The 15,069-nt window shown below is 54.7% G+C and overlaps 2 protein-coding genes across 5 annotated transcripts in view; one reads left to right on the top strand and one right to left on the bottom strand.

Annotated features, from left to right (window-relative positions):
- LHPP (phospholysine phosphohistidine inorganic pyrophosphate phosphatase) overlaps window positions 1-15,069 on the top strand; it is a 134,639-nt gene that overhangs the window by 6,849 nt on the left and 112,721 nt on the right. For all 4 annotated transcript variants that reach the window (XM_067709115.1, XM_067709119.1, XM_067709116.1 and 1 more), the window contains exons 2-3: window positions 10,314-10,501; window positions 13,887-14,040. In XM_067709115.1, the coding sequence (XP_067565216.1) occupies window positions 10,314-10,501; window positions 13,887-14,040 (342 nt within the window). The remainder of the gene's footprint in view (window positions 1-10,313; window positions 10,502-13,886; window positions 14,041-15,069) is intronic.
- The window catches only part of OAT (ornithine aminotransferase), a 104,809-nt gene that overhangs the window by 57,070 nt on the left and 32,670 nt on the right, over window positions 1-15,069 (bottom strand). The window lies entirely within an intron of this gene.

The raw sequence follows: 15,069 nt of genomic DNA, 5'->3' as shown, positions 1-15,069 counted from the left end.
GCCAGGAGCCCCGGGGCCCTGTGAAAACCCAGGCCCCTCCCAGCAGGTCTTAGAGCCAGAGGAACAGGGCCCGGGAACTTGTCTGAAGTGCGGCCTAGGACCAAGACCCTCCTTGATGCTCGGCCACCCTGGCTCCGTCGGGCCCCAGGGACACAGCCGCCCAGGAGTGGCGGTAATAGTAGTAGCTACCAGGACTGTGAGAGAGCTGGGAGCCTCCCTGCGCTGCCTCGTCCCATCCCCCGTGTGGCCCAGCACCTGCCAGAGGGGGCTCTTAAGGCTATCAGAGGGGGCAGGCCGTTTGTTTGAGTTCGTTTAGGCCAACAACAGCTTTCCTGACTCACCCTGGACCTTGGACAAGGTGTGTTTGTTGAGAATGCCCTGTCACTCGTGCTGCCGTTTCCTCTCTGCGGGTGAACTAGGCTGACTTCAGAGTTGGGGGCCAGGTGAGAGAACGATTCTCTCTTCCCAGGCCGAGTACTGGTTTCGTAACATCCACAGTTTAGGCTTCCCAAGGCAGACGTGGCTTCCTTCTTGTAAACCATCCCCCTAGTGCAGGAAGGTACTAAGTAAAAAGTCCAAATCATCACCAGCCCCATCCTCGTCATCCCCCCAGGGGGACCCTGTAGCTCCTTCCACGCCTTTTCCTCTGTGTTTCCCCCAAAGCGCAGGGGATTTTAAGAAGCCGCCCCTTCCCTGGCTGGCTCTCGTCCAGTTCCATGGTCCCCCCATCACACCCCCCACAACCCCCCACTCCTTGGGCAGCACTGATGCTCAAGAAACATGTTCTGCTGGTTCACAGGTCACTGGAGGCTGGAGTTCCCCGCAGATCCCGAGCCAGTGGTCTCAAACTTCTGTCGCCTCAGAGCATTTACCTCCTAAATGAAATCTGAGGTAGAACCCCTCCAGTTTTAAAAACAGATAAAAGAGCAATGTTTGAATGGTGTGTATTTTCTCTGTTCAAATCTGTAATACCGGTTATGAGGTCAGTCCGTGAAAATGATGAAAGTGTCTTTTTTATTTTTTTTTGGCCACACCCCACGGCAGGCGGGATCTCCACCAGGGATCAAACCCACGCCCCCTGCAGTGGAAGGCAGAGTCTTAACCACTGCGGCTGCTTCCCACTAGCTATCTATTTTACATTTGGCAGTGTATATATGTCTATGCCACTCTCTCACTTTGTCCCAGCTTCCCCTTCGCCCTCCCCGTATAGCACAGGGTGATCAGCTCGGTGCTTTGTGACCACCTAGAGGGGTGGGACAGGGAGGGTGGGAGGGAGGGAGACGCAAGAGGAAAGAGATATGGGGATATATGTATATGTATAGCTGATTGACTTTCTTATAAAGCAGAAACTAACACACCATTGTAAAGCAATTATACTCCAAAAAAGATGTTAAAAAAAAATAACAGTACTAAAGTCTGGGGCAGTGGACAGCTCAACAGTACATATGTGAATAATTTTATATTTGTGGCTGGAAACAACCTGCGTGTCTATCAGGAGGGGACAAGGGAATAAATTATGGTTTATCCAGACTGCGGAATATTCCCCAGCAGTTAAAAAGAGTGAGGTAGCTCTGTTTGGTGTTGACATTAGTTTATATGAGGTGAATGTTGCATATAGTCAGTGAAAAAGTTACAGAGTAATGTGTGTGAAATACCATTTTTGTTCTTGGACTTAAAGGAGACACAACCACCCTCAGGTAGAGCAGTAACAGAACTGTGACCCTGACTTGCGTGGAGGGAAACCGAGGGACATTGTTGTGAAGCTACCCACGGCTCCACTGTCATGACAAGGGCTGTTTCTGGGTTTCTGATCTCAGCCTTGCTGGGCAGGAGCCACCCTATGGAAATCAAGGGCAGCCAGGCTGGGGGTTCTGGAGCAGAGTTAACGGTTTATCCCAAAGATGCCGCCTCTGGTAGGAAGGCCCTGGCTGATTAGGAGGTGAGCATGGCACGGGTCACTCATGGGGCCCACAGGTGGAGTCCTGATCCCCCAGCCCTCCAAGGATATACAGAGAAGCCGTATTGGCAAAGCCCTGCCCGGGCCCTGCCTGTGGCGCTATGCAAGGTGACTTCCCGCCAACCTGGGGCTGGCAGGATGCAGCCCTGTTTATAGAGGAGGAATAGGGCTTGCTCAAAGCCACCTCAGGAGGAAGGAGAGTGGGGGCCAGACCCTTAGCAGGGCAGGTGCTTCCCCTAAAGGAAGGTAGGTGTCAGCTCTTGTGGGCGAGAACCTGGGTTTCGAGTCCCAGCTCTGCCCTGTGGTTGTCATGTGGTCTTGGGCAAGTTCCTTAGCCTTTTTGTGCCTCAGTTTCCTCTCGTGGGGAGCTGTTGTACATACTGTTGGGGTTCCCTCTGTCCTGGGCGCTCTGGGATGTCTGCCAGGATGAGCCAGCGCCGGTTTACCCCAGGTTCCATTTGCTGGGTTGAACTTTGCCCTCTTTCTTAATGGTGGCCCCGGGCGAAGCTCTCTGGGCTCCGTCCAGCAGGCCTCCCTCACCAGCTGGCTCCTCCAGCTGTCCCAGTTCCCTGGGCATCTGTCTTCTTGTCCGACTACCTGCCTCGAGGACCCAGATGTCCCCAGCACCCGGCCCCGGGCCTGCTAGAGGTGTGGTCGTCATTGTAACCACCATCGTCTTCACTGTCATTCACTGAGTATTTGCAACATGCCAGGTGCTTCAGGACAGTCCTGTCAAGTAGCTACTGCTAGTGCCCCATTTTACAGATGTGGAAGCTGAGGTTGGAGAAGGTTAGGTGACAAGCCTTGGTCACACAGGGACGAGGTGGCAGAGGTGCTGAGGGTGTGTCTGCTTCCCGAGCCAGGCTCCCACCTTACCCGAGAATGCCTGGCTCTGTCCCCTGCAGCGCCCAGCACTTGACCAGCCTGTGACCACGTCAGGGGAGGGCTAGCTGGTGGCTAACCTTCCAAGGCTGGGGAGTGGACCAAAGAACCCATGGCTCCCAGAAATGTGCCCTTAGGTTCCTCGTATCCCTCTGGGCCTCAGTCTCCCCCTCTGCGAAAGGAGCCACTAGGTTGGATAATCTCCAAGGTCTCCTCTGGTTTCTAGATTCCCATGCACTTCATTCTAAATTGAATTTATTAGTAACTAGTAAAGTGATGTTGTGGGCTCAGCGTGTCCCTTTGATCTGAGCTCAGAGGCCCAGGCAGGTCAGAGAGAACATACTGGGTGGCGGGTGAGGTAGCCACGGGTGTGGAAGGTGTGCCACGTGTTTCGTAAGAGCCCTGGCTTCAGGCCTGCCCGACGTCTGTTTGACCTCGTTGCTGTCCCCCTGAGGTCGCTGGCTGGCTAGCCCGGCCTGAGAGGCTCAGCCAGGGCCACCTCCATGCGTCACCACTGCTCTTGTTCTCTTCTCTCCGTCAAGACTTTGGACTCTGTTTCTTGCCTGGACTCTGACGACACAGTCTGCCCAGCAGAGTGTCCGATGGAGAGTGGGAGGGACCTCCAGGGACCTAGCAGCTGGCTGTCAGCCTGGCCAAAATGTCTACTCTGGTGGGTCGGTGGACAGAAGGGGGAGATGCAGCAGGCCCAGCCAGAGCTACTGGCAGAGGCCTTCCCGGTGTCCCTCAGCATTCGTGGCCCCGTGCTGATGCCGGCACATGATAGGCTCATGGTGCGTCCTCTGTGCCCCACCCCGGAGAGCCAGAAGGCTAGGCGCTACTGTTACCTCATTTCATGGTTGGGACTCAAGACTCCCGAGAGTCTGGCCCGTGGATGCCTGGCCAAGGGCATGTGCAAGGTGCAGGTGCCGGACCCCATTCTCATGGGGGAAAAGCCCTTCTGTTGCTGCTCCAGCCAGAAGGCATCTCTCTGCCCCCAAGCTGAGGCCCTACATCAGGGCACATGGGGAGCTGGACCTGGTCCCTCTCAGAATCAACGTGGGTGCCCCTTGGTGTGTGTGTGACTACATTTTTCTTTCTTTCTTTCCTCCTTCCCTCCCTCCCTCCATCCCTTCCTTTATGACTGTATTTTTCTACTGCAGAACTGCCCCTGCTCTGTTCATGGGCTCCTGTTTGACCTTCCATTTTTAAAAAATTGGGTTCTTAGAACAAATATGCACTTTGCGAGTTTCAATTTTCCAAACGTGTGTTTTCAATCTCTGTGGCTTTCTAAAAGGAAAGCAGCCGCAGACCTCAAAATCAGACAGTGGCCGGCGCTGCCGTGGCGCTCTGCTAGGTAACGGGATCTTGACGCTGGTGGATGGGGAAGCGGCCGTGGCGCTCTGCTAGGTAACGGGATCTTGGTGCTGGTGGATGGGGAAGCGGCCGTGGCGCTCTGCTAGGTAACGGGATCTTGACGCTGGTGGATGGGGAAGCGGCCGTGGCGCTCTGCTAGGTAACGGGATCTTGACGCTGGTGGGTGGGGAAGCTGAGGTTGATGTTCTCTGAAGGTCTCGGCTGGGCGCTGCCGCCCGAGTTTCGGTTCATAATGACCCCCCGAGGTGTTGTGGGTGTTCTTTCCTTCTCTGAGAAACTGAAGCATATCTGCAGATGTGGCCATTTCAGTAGTAACAGGGGCCTCTTCTCCATCAGGTAGCGTCTTGAGTTGTAGCCCCAGGGGCAGAGTGGGCCTGGGTCAGGGAGGCAGGAATGAGGGGAGACACCCCTCTCCTCCCTACACCTCCCTTCCCTCCTGGTATGAGTTTCTTCTGTCTCAGGAGAGGATTCCAGGCTACTTGACATAGAGGTGGCTCTGGTAGGAGACCAGAATTTCATCCCAGGGTGGGCCTGTGGACCTCACACAGCTCTTTTGAAGACCAGCCCAGGGATGAGCAAAATCAAAACAAACCAACCCTGCTTCCTCTGCGATGGGGGAGAAGTCACCCATCCCCTCTGGGTGCTAACCTCATTTGTCACTTCACGTTTGACCTGCCAGCCTGCAGCCTCACCTTCCCACCCAGGAACCCACCCAGCCTGAGGGTTCCTCCCCGTCGCCGTCCTGTTGGGTTCCCTCCCCCGGGGCGGGGGTGAGATTGGGAGTCGCCATCAGCCTGGCCTCCCAGACCCTCCACACGTGCCCCCTCTGTAGGACCCAGCCCGTGCCCCTCGGAGCCCCACGTGGGCGCAGGTGGTGAGAGCGGGGGAGGGGAGGTTGTGGCAGCCACCATGCGCCTCGCTGCTTGGTCACGGGGTGGCTGGGGCGAGGTGGGTGAGTGCCCTGCCTGCTCTGGGCAGGTGGGGCAGTAGAGCGGGGAGGGAACTAGGTTGGGGGAGCCTGCCTGCTGGCCACTGGCCGACGTGCTCGGCTTACGTTCGGTGAGCACTTACTGTGGGCCAGGTCCGAGCAAGCGCACTGCAGGTCTCATTGGAGCCTCACAAGGTGAGGCTGTTTTCATCCCCATTTTCCAGATGAGGAAACTGAGCCACAGAGAGAAGAAACAACTTATGGAGGCCCCACAGCCATTAAGTGGCAGAGCCGGGACCAGCCCACGGTCATCAGACTCTGAAGCACTTCCTGGTCGCCTCTCGGCCACCTGGCCTCCCGCTCAGTATTAGAGCATCTTTCTTAGGCATTTGTTCCTCCGCCTGCAGAAGGCGTGACTCACTCCTCACCCTTGTGCCTAGGCCCATCCTCCGGCTCCACTGTGCTTTCTCTTCTGGAACCCTTTAACAACCTTGCCCCAGGAAGGATTAGAGACGGGCGCTGGAGCAGTGCCGTCCACAGGCGGGATTGGCAGTGAGCGTGGGGTTTCTTCCTGAAGTTCTCTGGAAAGCAGAATGACTTGGTTGCATTACCAGGTGGGCCCATCAAATCCAGAGTTTGGATCAGTTAAGTGCTTCTCATAGAAAAGCACTGCTGTGCTTCAAGGGCTGTGAAAGCCAAGTGGAAAGAGGACGGGCTCTGCCCGGGCAGGGGCTGGGGTCTGGGGGGCTTCCTGGAGGAGGGGACAGATGAACCAGGCTTTGACGGATGGGTAGGATTTGGCCATAGAGGAGGGTGAAGGCAAAGACTCAGGGTGATGAGAGGGCCTTCTGGGTCAGATGAAGGTGACAGATGGCTGGGGTGGGGTGGGGTGGGGACCGAGCTAGGAGGGGCCTTATCCAGGGCAGCCTCCTCGCCTCCTGCCCAGCCCCTCTTTGGCGAGCCCAGAGGGCATCAGGCTGTGGAGCAATGCCAAGGTCAGTCAGGATGTCCAATAATCGTCCTAGCACTCTACCTGCTACCGAGCGATAATGAGAAGGTTTCCATTATTTTCGGGTGAGCGCCCCTGGCAGATGCCGACAGCCAGCAGATGTGTGAGGTCCGAGGTGATTTGCAAGGGACCAGTTCCTGTGATGCTCGGTAATTGCATCAGGCGACGTCGTCACTCAGAGCTTGTCCTGGCCTCCGGGATGAGGTAAAGGTCAGTTCAAAGAGCCGTTGCGGCCACGGGAAGTAGGGGCAAGTACCCGCCCTCTCAGGGGGTCTGGGGAGGGTGCAGTGGACTGAGGCCGTGGTCTCAGAGGGGCCATCTAGCCAGAGCCCGGCTCTGGGCTGCCAGGACCCTGCGGTAGGCCCCCTGTGCCCAGGGTTCTTGGGTGTCAGGGGATGGGGTGACATGTCATGTTCTGGAGCTGGGCCCAGTCCGATGTTGAAATCCTTTGGATTCACTCCCCTTGGGAAGCCCTTTGCAGACTGTGCCGTGGCCCTGAAGCCACGCCTGGCTCCGGCTTTCCTGACATTGGATTCGCGTGTTCCAGGCCTCCCGAGTCTGAATCTGACCTCTGGCAGCAGACCCCTCCGAGAGATGCCGAGGCTTTGGTTCCTTGGCTGTCTTAGTCTGCCGTAACAGAATACCACGGCCTGCAGGCTTAAGTAACAGAATACCACGGCCTGGGGGCTTCAGCACGGAGGTTTGCTTCCCACAGTTCTGAAGCCTAGGCATCCAAGACCGAGGGGCCGGCAGGGTGGGTCTCTGGCGAGAGTCCTCTTACTGGCTTGTTCGGTGGCCACCTTCTGCCGTGTCCTGACACGGCCTCTACTCTGTGCTCGCAGGGAGATCTCTGGTGTCTCTTGCTATAAGCACACTAATCCTGTCGTATCAGGGCCCCACCCTTCTGTCCTCACTTGACAACCTTCATTACCTCCTGAGGGAATCGACATACGATTTTGTGGGAGGGACACAGTTCATAGCCCTGGCCATTCAGGGTCTCCCCTTCAGTGCTGACCCACCTTCTCACACTCTGTCCCCTGTGCACGCACATGTGTGCCCCATGCACACCCTTCCCCACCCTGGGAAGGTTTCAGTGTCCTGCCCAGCAGGGCCGAGCTGGGCCTGCCCCGGCAGGTGCCTCCCTTACTGGGGAAGCACCAGCACCTCCACCCCCTGGACCAGAGCCTGGGCCGCCACCTTGTGGCCAGCTGCGGGCCCGTGGGCTCCGCTGGTTATAAGCCGAGAGACCTTCTCGGGTCTCTGCTCCCCGGAGCCTCTGTTCTGTCGTCTCTGGAACGGGGACCGTGGCTCTTGCCTCCTCAGCTTGTTTTCTCAACGTGTGCTTAGGGCCCCCTGTGCTCCAGGCACCGGGCCCTGGGGGGTGCATGTAGGGGACACAGGGTGTATGTAGGGGGCTCTGCCCTTAGGGGGTGAGGATGAAATCAGACCATGGATACTGAGCCCCAAGGCAAGGTCCAGTGTAATGTTGTATTCATGCTTTACTATTTTAATAATAATAATGAATACTTCTGTTTTTTTTTGTTTTTTTTTTGCGGTACGCGGGCCTCTCACTGCTGTGGCCTCTCCCGTTGCGGAGCACAGGCTCTGGACGCGCAGGCTCAGCGGCCATGGCTCACGGGCCTAGCTGCTCTGCGGCATGTGGGATCTTCCCTGACCAGGGCACGAACCTGTGTCCCCTGCATCGGCAGGCGGACGCTCAACCACTGCGCCACCAGGGAAGCCCTACTTCTGTTATTTTTAGTAACTAAGAAAAATGAAGAGAGAGGACCTGGGACTTGTGCCAGAAAGTCAAAAGGGGGTGCGGCCAGGGGCACGAATGGACAGACCCACAGGGAGGGGCCTTCCCCAAGCATTTCCCGCCACTTTCCAGGGACTGATTCAATCCTAAAACTGGTACTTTGATTTTAAAACATGTGTTTTGGATGAACTTATGTTGTATTTCAAAGGAGAACAGTGGCTGAAGTGTCCTGAAGTGAGTTCTGTTATTTACTCGTTTTTTTATGGGCATCGAAGTTGTGTTTGGAATAGCAGATGTGAGGCACTGTCATCTCACTGTCACACCGATTGCTCACTGTTCTGAGAAGGTCACATCATAATCCATTAGGAATAATTAGTCCCCCGGCACCCCCTGCCTTCTTCTCTCAACCGCTCCATTAACTTGGGTGCGATCGCACATCCCGGGTGCCAATCAATGAAGATCTGCCCGTAATGTACAAGGTGGTGCTATTAGTTACAATGTATTAACTGCCTAATTTAAAAATACAAAGCTGTCTTTATGAAGGGCAATTAACCACTAAATGTAATTGATAATTCATAACCCCCTGATTAGGAAAGACAAATACTAAGAAAGAATTGATTATGACATTGTCAGCCTCTCTGTCTGCGTTCGCCTTGTTGTCAGTAGATCTGCCGATTTTTTTCCAAATCGCACCTGTCCACTCCAGTGCTCAGAGGGTCTGAAAGCTCACTGTAGCGTGGGAATGCGTGTCTTCACCACTGAATCCTGTCTGTTTCCGTCAGGGCTACCCTTGGGGGAAGCAGTAGGCGTGGTCCTAAGGAAGGGTCCCCCTCACCAGCTGTCATCTGGACTTTCCATCACTCAGTCATTCAGCAAACGCTTATCGGGGGCCTGCCGTGTGCCAAGCCCTGTGTGAAGCACTGGGGGTGCTGAGGAGCGCCCAGCAGGCCCCATTCCTGACCGCATGGAGCACATGGGTCCAGGAGAGAGACGGTGAACAGATACAGAAATGAGACGATTGGAGATACTGGTTAGTGTTAGAAAGAAAAACCTGGATAGAGACAGGGTAGGGGCAGCGTCCCACAGGATGGTTGGAGAAGGGGACATACAGACCCTCCACCTTTTCCCTAGGATTTCTTGGGCCTCTTGACTTGTAGCCTGGTGTCTTCCGTGGCCCCCCACCGCGCTCTCTGCAGATGCCAAATATGAAGGCTCCCTCGCTGTGGCCCGGGGTTCATCCAGGGAGGGCTGTGCACTCTGGGCCAGGCCAGAGGTGTGGCCAGCCCACCTCTTCTCACTCCCCCCGGCCCGCTGGCCCCCTTGCTCGGCCCCCACGCCAGCCTCCTCTCCTGCCCGGCCACACCTGCAGCGCTGACGCTTACCAGGTCCCCCCTTCCTTCTGCCGGCCGCTCTGCCTTTGCCTCTTTGCTTCCCTTCGGGTCTCAGCTCCGGAGCTCTCTCCTCCCCAGGGAGGCCTCCCCGACCTTCCCACCCTCCCTGGCCACCCTGTCTCTTCACCTGTTTGGTTCTTCCCAGCACCTCTCTGTTCTCAATCCCCGATTCCCCCTTCCTTTGTGTGGTCTCCGCCCCACCTGCCGACTGGGGGCTCTGGGGGTCAGAGAGCTGCCTGCGGACACCGTGGCGTTTCTGCGCGCCCACCCAGCCAGGCATTTCGTAGGTGCTCAGTAGCTGCCTGTAGAAGGGTTGAATGTTATTTCACTGGGGTCTCTTCAGGCATCAGCTTTGTGGCTTTGCATTCGGTGAGCCTGCCCAGGTGCAACTGGGATGCGGAGCCTCCTGTGGGCTCAGACGGGAAGGATGTCGGTGCCGCTGACACTCTGCACGCATCCCAGGCTCACCTCACGTTAACTCGCCCGTGTGCCTGGTGACTCTGTCTGGCAAACCTTTCTTCGGTGACAGTGATGAGGAGACACACCTCAGCTTGGCCCCTTGACCTTTGTATTTGGGAAAGTGTGGGTACAGAGTCAGCTCAGTTGCTAAGTGGAAATGCTCGTTGTGACGGGAGGTCCAGAGGGGTGGCCAGGACGCTCAGAGGTGACCCCCGCGAGGCTGAGCGGCATGGTGTGGTGGAGGAGGTGTCGAGTGCGGGAGAGCTGGCATGTGCGTGGGCAGTGTGTCCCAGGGGAGGGTGGGGACGTGTCCCAGGCAGAAGGGGAGGTGCGGGCAGAGGCCAGGCGGGAACCTTGGGGAGCCTCAGCTGTGTCAAGCGCAGTGAGGGTGAGAATGGTCTGCTCCAGCTCCAAAACCCCCGGGGTCAGTCGAGGCCCAGCTCAGGGGCCCGTGGCAACCTGGCCTGCACCCTCGGAGAAGCGCCTGTCCAGCCCCCTCCGCAGCAGGCCACACTGCCTGCTGACAGCCCCTCCACCTGTCTCCCCACTTCCAGACTGAAGCGGTCCCAGCTGAAGGTGAGGTTCTGCACCAACGAGTCGCAGAAGTCCCGGGGAGACCTGGTGGGGATGCTTCGGCGTCTGGGCTTCGACATCTCAGAGGGCGAGGTGACCGCCCCGGCCCCTGCCACCTGCCTGATCCTGAAGGAGCGAGGCCTGCGGCCACACCTGCTCATCCACGACGGTAGGCCTGCCGGGCCCTGGGACCTGGCTGGGGTGAAGGCGCCTCCTTTCCAGGTGGGGGCTGGGGAGGGGCCCCTTCTCACCTGAGCCAGACCACGGGGCAGGACACAGAGGTAGCACGTGGCTCCTGTTGACACCTGTGGGCTCCCTGCTGGGGACCCGGCCCCATCCATCCCGGCCTCATACCGGAGGCTGTTTGGAGGCAGGTTCCAGGTGGCTCCTCAGAGGAAAACCCTGAATTTGCTTTCTGTGATCTAGGATGAAGCAAGGTGGCAAGGAATTGTCAAGGGGGCAAGATTTTAGCCTCTGGTTGTGTGTGTGTGTGTGTGTGTGTGTGTGTGTGTGTGAGAGAGAGAGAGACACACACACACACACACACACATACACACACAGAGACAGAGAGAGACAGAGAGGGGGGGATGAAAAGCTGGACTGAGGTCCATAGGTTTCTGAACTATATTTGTGAAAACCAGCCCTGCTGTCTGGCAAATGGCACAGGTTTCCTTCCTGATATTAGTCTGAATGAAGGAAAAGAGCCCCTTGGACCCTCAGCGGGGAGTTTTGCTGGAACAGAGAGGAAGGAGCAGTATTACCTGGTGCCTTCTGAATATTTAAAAAGAAGAGGGACTTCCTTGGCAGTCCAGTGGTTAAGACTCTGCGCTCCCGATGCATGGAGCGCAGGTTCAATCCCTGGTCGGGGAACTACGATCCCACATGCTGCGCCGTGCGGCCAGAAAGATAAAAAGAAGAGACATAGCAACGCTTCAGAATTCAGGACACTTTTCTTTAGTTGCACTGAGCCTTCTTCCCTTCTTTGCACTTGGTGTTTTGATTTACAAACCTCTGGCAGAGACAAGAATGATCTTCCGCCTCCGGACAGGGGTGGGCCTCCAAGAGATGGAGGGAGCTCCCTGGAGGTCCGGGTGTCCAGTCCACGACTCTGGCGCCAGTCGAGGGCGACATGCCCAGCCTTTAGAAATCGTGTTTCTCCAAATGCTTCCTCTGTGATCTAGGATCCCTGCCAGTGTCTTTAGAACAGGTCCTTAAAGAAACAGAAAAACTTAAGAAAGAAATCCTCCCCTCCCCAGGGTGAAGGGAGGGGTGGGGTGGAACTACCAGAGGTGAGAGGGAAACTCAGAGTTTGCCTTGAAGGCATCGTTCATCAGTGAGTCCAACAGGCAGATGTTAGAGCTTGAGAGGCTGAAGGGGAAGCCAGGTGCCCTTCCTCACCTATAATCCTGCATCTGTGTTTTCCATAGGTGTACCTGACTTTTCAGACTTTGAATCTTTTTCAAGTTTTATTGTCAATAAATCTTCCCCCCAACATTTTATTACGAGAATTTTCAAATGTACAGCAAAGCTGGAAGAATTTTACTTGGAATATTTGTATGCCCTTAACCTTGATTTTACCAGTGACATTTTGCTATATTTTCTTCATTATATAGCTACCCATCCCTCCATCCATCTATCCATCTTTATCTTTTTGATGCATTTCAAAGTAACTTGCAGGCATTGGTACACTTCCCCTAAACACTTCACATCATTAACTAGAGTTCAATCTGTTTAGTTTTTTCTTTTCATGTAAAATTTACATGCAATGAAACACAGAAATCTCAAGTGTACGTTTGCTGAGTTTTGAAACATGCGCACATCTGTGTGACTCAAACCCCTGTCAAGACCTAGAGCATTACTGGGGCTTCCATTACTAAGACTCCACGCTCCCAATGCAGGGGACCCGGGTTCGACCCCTGGTTGGGGAACTAGATCCTGCGTGCATGCCGCGACTAAGAGTCCGCATGCCGCAACTGAGACCCCATGCAGCCCCCCCAACAAAATATATGTATTATATATATATATATATAAAAGAAAGACCTAGAACATTACCATCACCCCAAAAGTTCCCTAATGCCCTTCCCTATTAGTCCCCATCCCCAGCCCCTATAGAGGCACCCACTGTTTGGATTTTTTTCCATTATAAATCAGATTACTGTGTCTAGAATTTCATATAGATAGAATCACACAGCACCTAGTTTTTGGGGTTCCCAAGACCACCCTCAGGCTTGATGATTTGCTAGAAGGACTCACAGGACTCAGAAAAGCTGTCCTACTCCCAGTTATGGTTTATTACAGTGAAAGAATACAGATTAAACTCAGCGAAGGGAAGAGATGCGTGGGCAGAGACCAGGAGCATCTGGGCGCGAACTTCCAGGTGCGTTGTGCTGGGATGCACTTCATTCTCCCAGCAGCGCGATGCGTGACGGTACGCCTGAGGTGTGGTCACCCAGAGAAGCTCACTGCAGCCTCGTGCCCAGGGTTTTTATTAAGGGTCAGTCAGGTAGGCATGCAGCGCCCGTGTGACTGACCTTGGCTACTCTGTCTCCAGGCCCCCAGGTGTCAAACTGATGCAGCATAGCCCAGGGCCCCAGACACACAAAAGCGCTCTTTCCAGGCAGAATATTCCAAGGGCTCAGAGGTGATCTCCCGGGAGGCGGTGGTGGGCCTGATCTGAAGACAGCCTTTCTTTGGATGTGCAGGGTTTGAGCAGCCCAGGCCTGCTGAGTTAACCGTTCCTAGTGTGCACGGCTTCTTTCACCCAACATGCTGTTTGGTTGCACGTGTCAGTACGTCTTTTCCTCTTGATCGCGGAGTGGCATTCTATTGAGTGAACATCCCATGGTTTGTTTATCCGTTCCCCTGTTGACAGATACCTGAGTTTTGGTTTTTTTAAAAATTAATTAATTAATTTTTGGCTGTGTTGGGTCTTTGTTGCTGCGCATGGGCTTTCTCTAGTTGCGGCGAGCGGGGGCTACTCTTCGTTGCAGTGCGCAGGCTTCTCCTTGCCGTGGCTTCTCTTGTTGCAGAGCACGGGCTCTAGGCACATGGGCTTCAGTAGTTGTGGAACGCAGGCTCAGTAGTTGTGGCTCGAGGGCTCTAGAGTGCAGGCTCGGTAGTTGTGGTGCACGGGCTTAGTTGCTCCGCAACATGTGGGATCTTCCCCGACCAGGGATCGAACCTGTGTCCCCTGCATTAGCAGGCGGATTCTTAACCACTGTGCCACCAGGGAAGTCTCCTGCCTATGGTTTTGAACTAAGGGAACTTCTGGGGTAATGCTGGTGTTGGAGTGGGGGTGCCAGGGGTGGGCCCATCATCTTTCAGGATCCTAACACACACTCTGTGTGGAGCCAGAATTCCTTCATCTGTAAAATGGGAATAGCACCCCTTCCTTGCCCACCTCTCATGGCAGCTTGACGATCAGAAAGAGCATCTGAGAAAGGGTCAGGCAGACAAGGCAGACACAGGTGTTCCTGGAAGGAGATGAGAGGTGGGCCATGTCAGCCGGGGCTTTATCCTTCTCTCTCTCTCTCTCTCTCTCTCTGTCTCACCAGGAGTCCGCTCGGAATTTGATCAGATCGACACGTCCAACCCAAACTGTGTCGTAATTGCAGATGCAGGAGAAGGCTTTTCTTATCAAAACATGAATAAAGCTTTCCAGGTGCTCATGGAGCTGGAGAATCCTGTGCTCTTCTCACTGGGAAAAGGGTAAGTCAGCTGCAGAGAGAGTCGTTCATGGCCACTTTGGGTCATGCTCTGTGCGTCTCTGACTTAACAGAATCAACAGAGAAGACGGGAAAAGTGGGTGTGGGGTGGACGCAGGGTGACTCCTTCTTCCTTCCCTCCCCTTTTCTTGCTTTTTTTTCCCTTCATTTCTTCATTCCTATCTTTTGATAATTTTTGAGGAAATTCCCTGTCTTTAGGAGCTGGTTGGTCAAGCTTCCCTGCGGGCCCGAGGCTGGAAGAGGCCAGGGGCAGGGGAGGGTCACTGCAGAGGAGACCCCTGGAGATCTCAGGGGCCTGTGTTGACTGTCCTGAGTTTAGGTGCATTTTCACAGGATACAGCACAAGACTTGGATGGATTGGGCCAAGGGGGCACCTAAGTAGTAGAAAATAAGCTCGAGGGCCTGTGGGATGCTCTTGTCCGGGCCCCATATCTCTGGCCGCACAGCACAGTCTGTGTAAAGTTGTGATTTTGTGACCAACATTTTTGTCCGAGTCTTCAGCCTGAGCCTCACTGTCTCTTTTAAAAAGCCATGTTGGTTATTTTTCTTACCATCTTTTACCACCAAGACAGCACATATTCACTGAAGAAAAATTAGAGAATACAGATGAGCAAAAAGAAGAAAACAAAAAGAATTTCCAGTCCCACCGCATTAACAAACAACTGTCAACGTATTGATATACGTCCTTCCAAGTGGTTTCCTGTGCAGAGAGATCATTACACATGCGTGTATTTACATCAGTGTCAAACTTGACCTACTTCTGTCACCCATTTTTAGTTGTTCACCAAACATTTTGTGAACCACTTTCCATACAATAAGTAGATGTCTCTGTGGTGAGGTTATTCCTATCAATTGTTTTTACAGGTTTTTTTTTTTTGTTTTTTTTTTTGCGGTACGTGGGCCTCTCACTGCTGTGGCCTCTCCCATTGTGGAGCACAGGCTCCGGACGCGCAGGCTCAGCGGCCATGGCTCACGGGCCCAGCCGCTTCGCCGCACGTGGGATCCTCCCGGA

This window comes from Pseudorca crassidens, chromosome 16 (genome assembly GCF_039906515.1).
Source record: "Pseudorca crassidens isolate mPseCra1 chromosome 16, mPseCra1.hap1, whole genome shotgun sequence".
Lineage (NCBI taxonomy): Eukaryota > Metazoa > Chordata > Mammalia > Artiodactyla > Delphinidae > Pseudorca > Pseudorca crassidens.
This window is presented reverse-complemented; position numbering and strand designations above follow the sequence as displayed.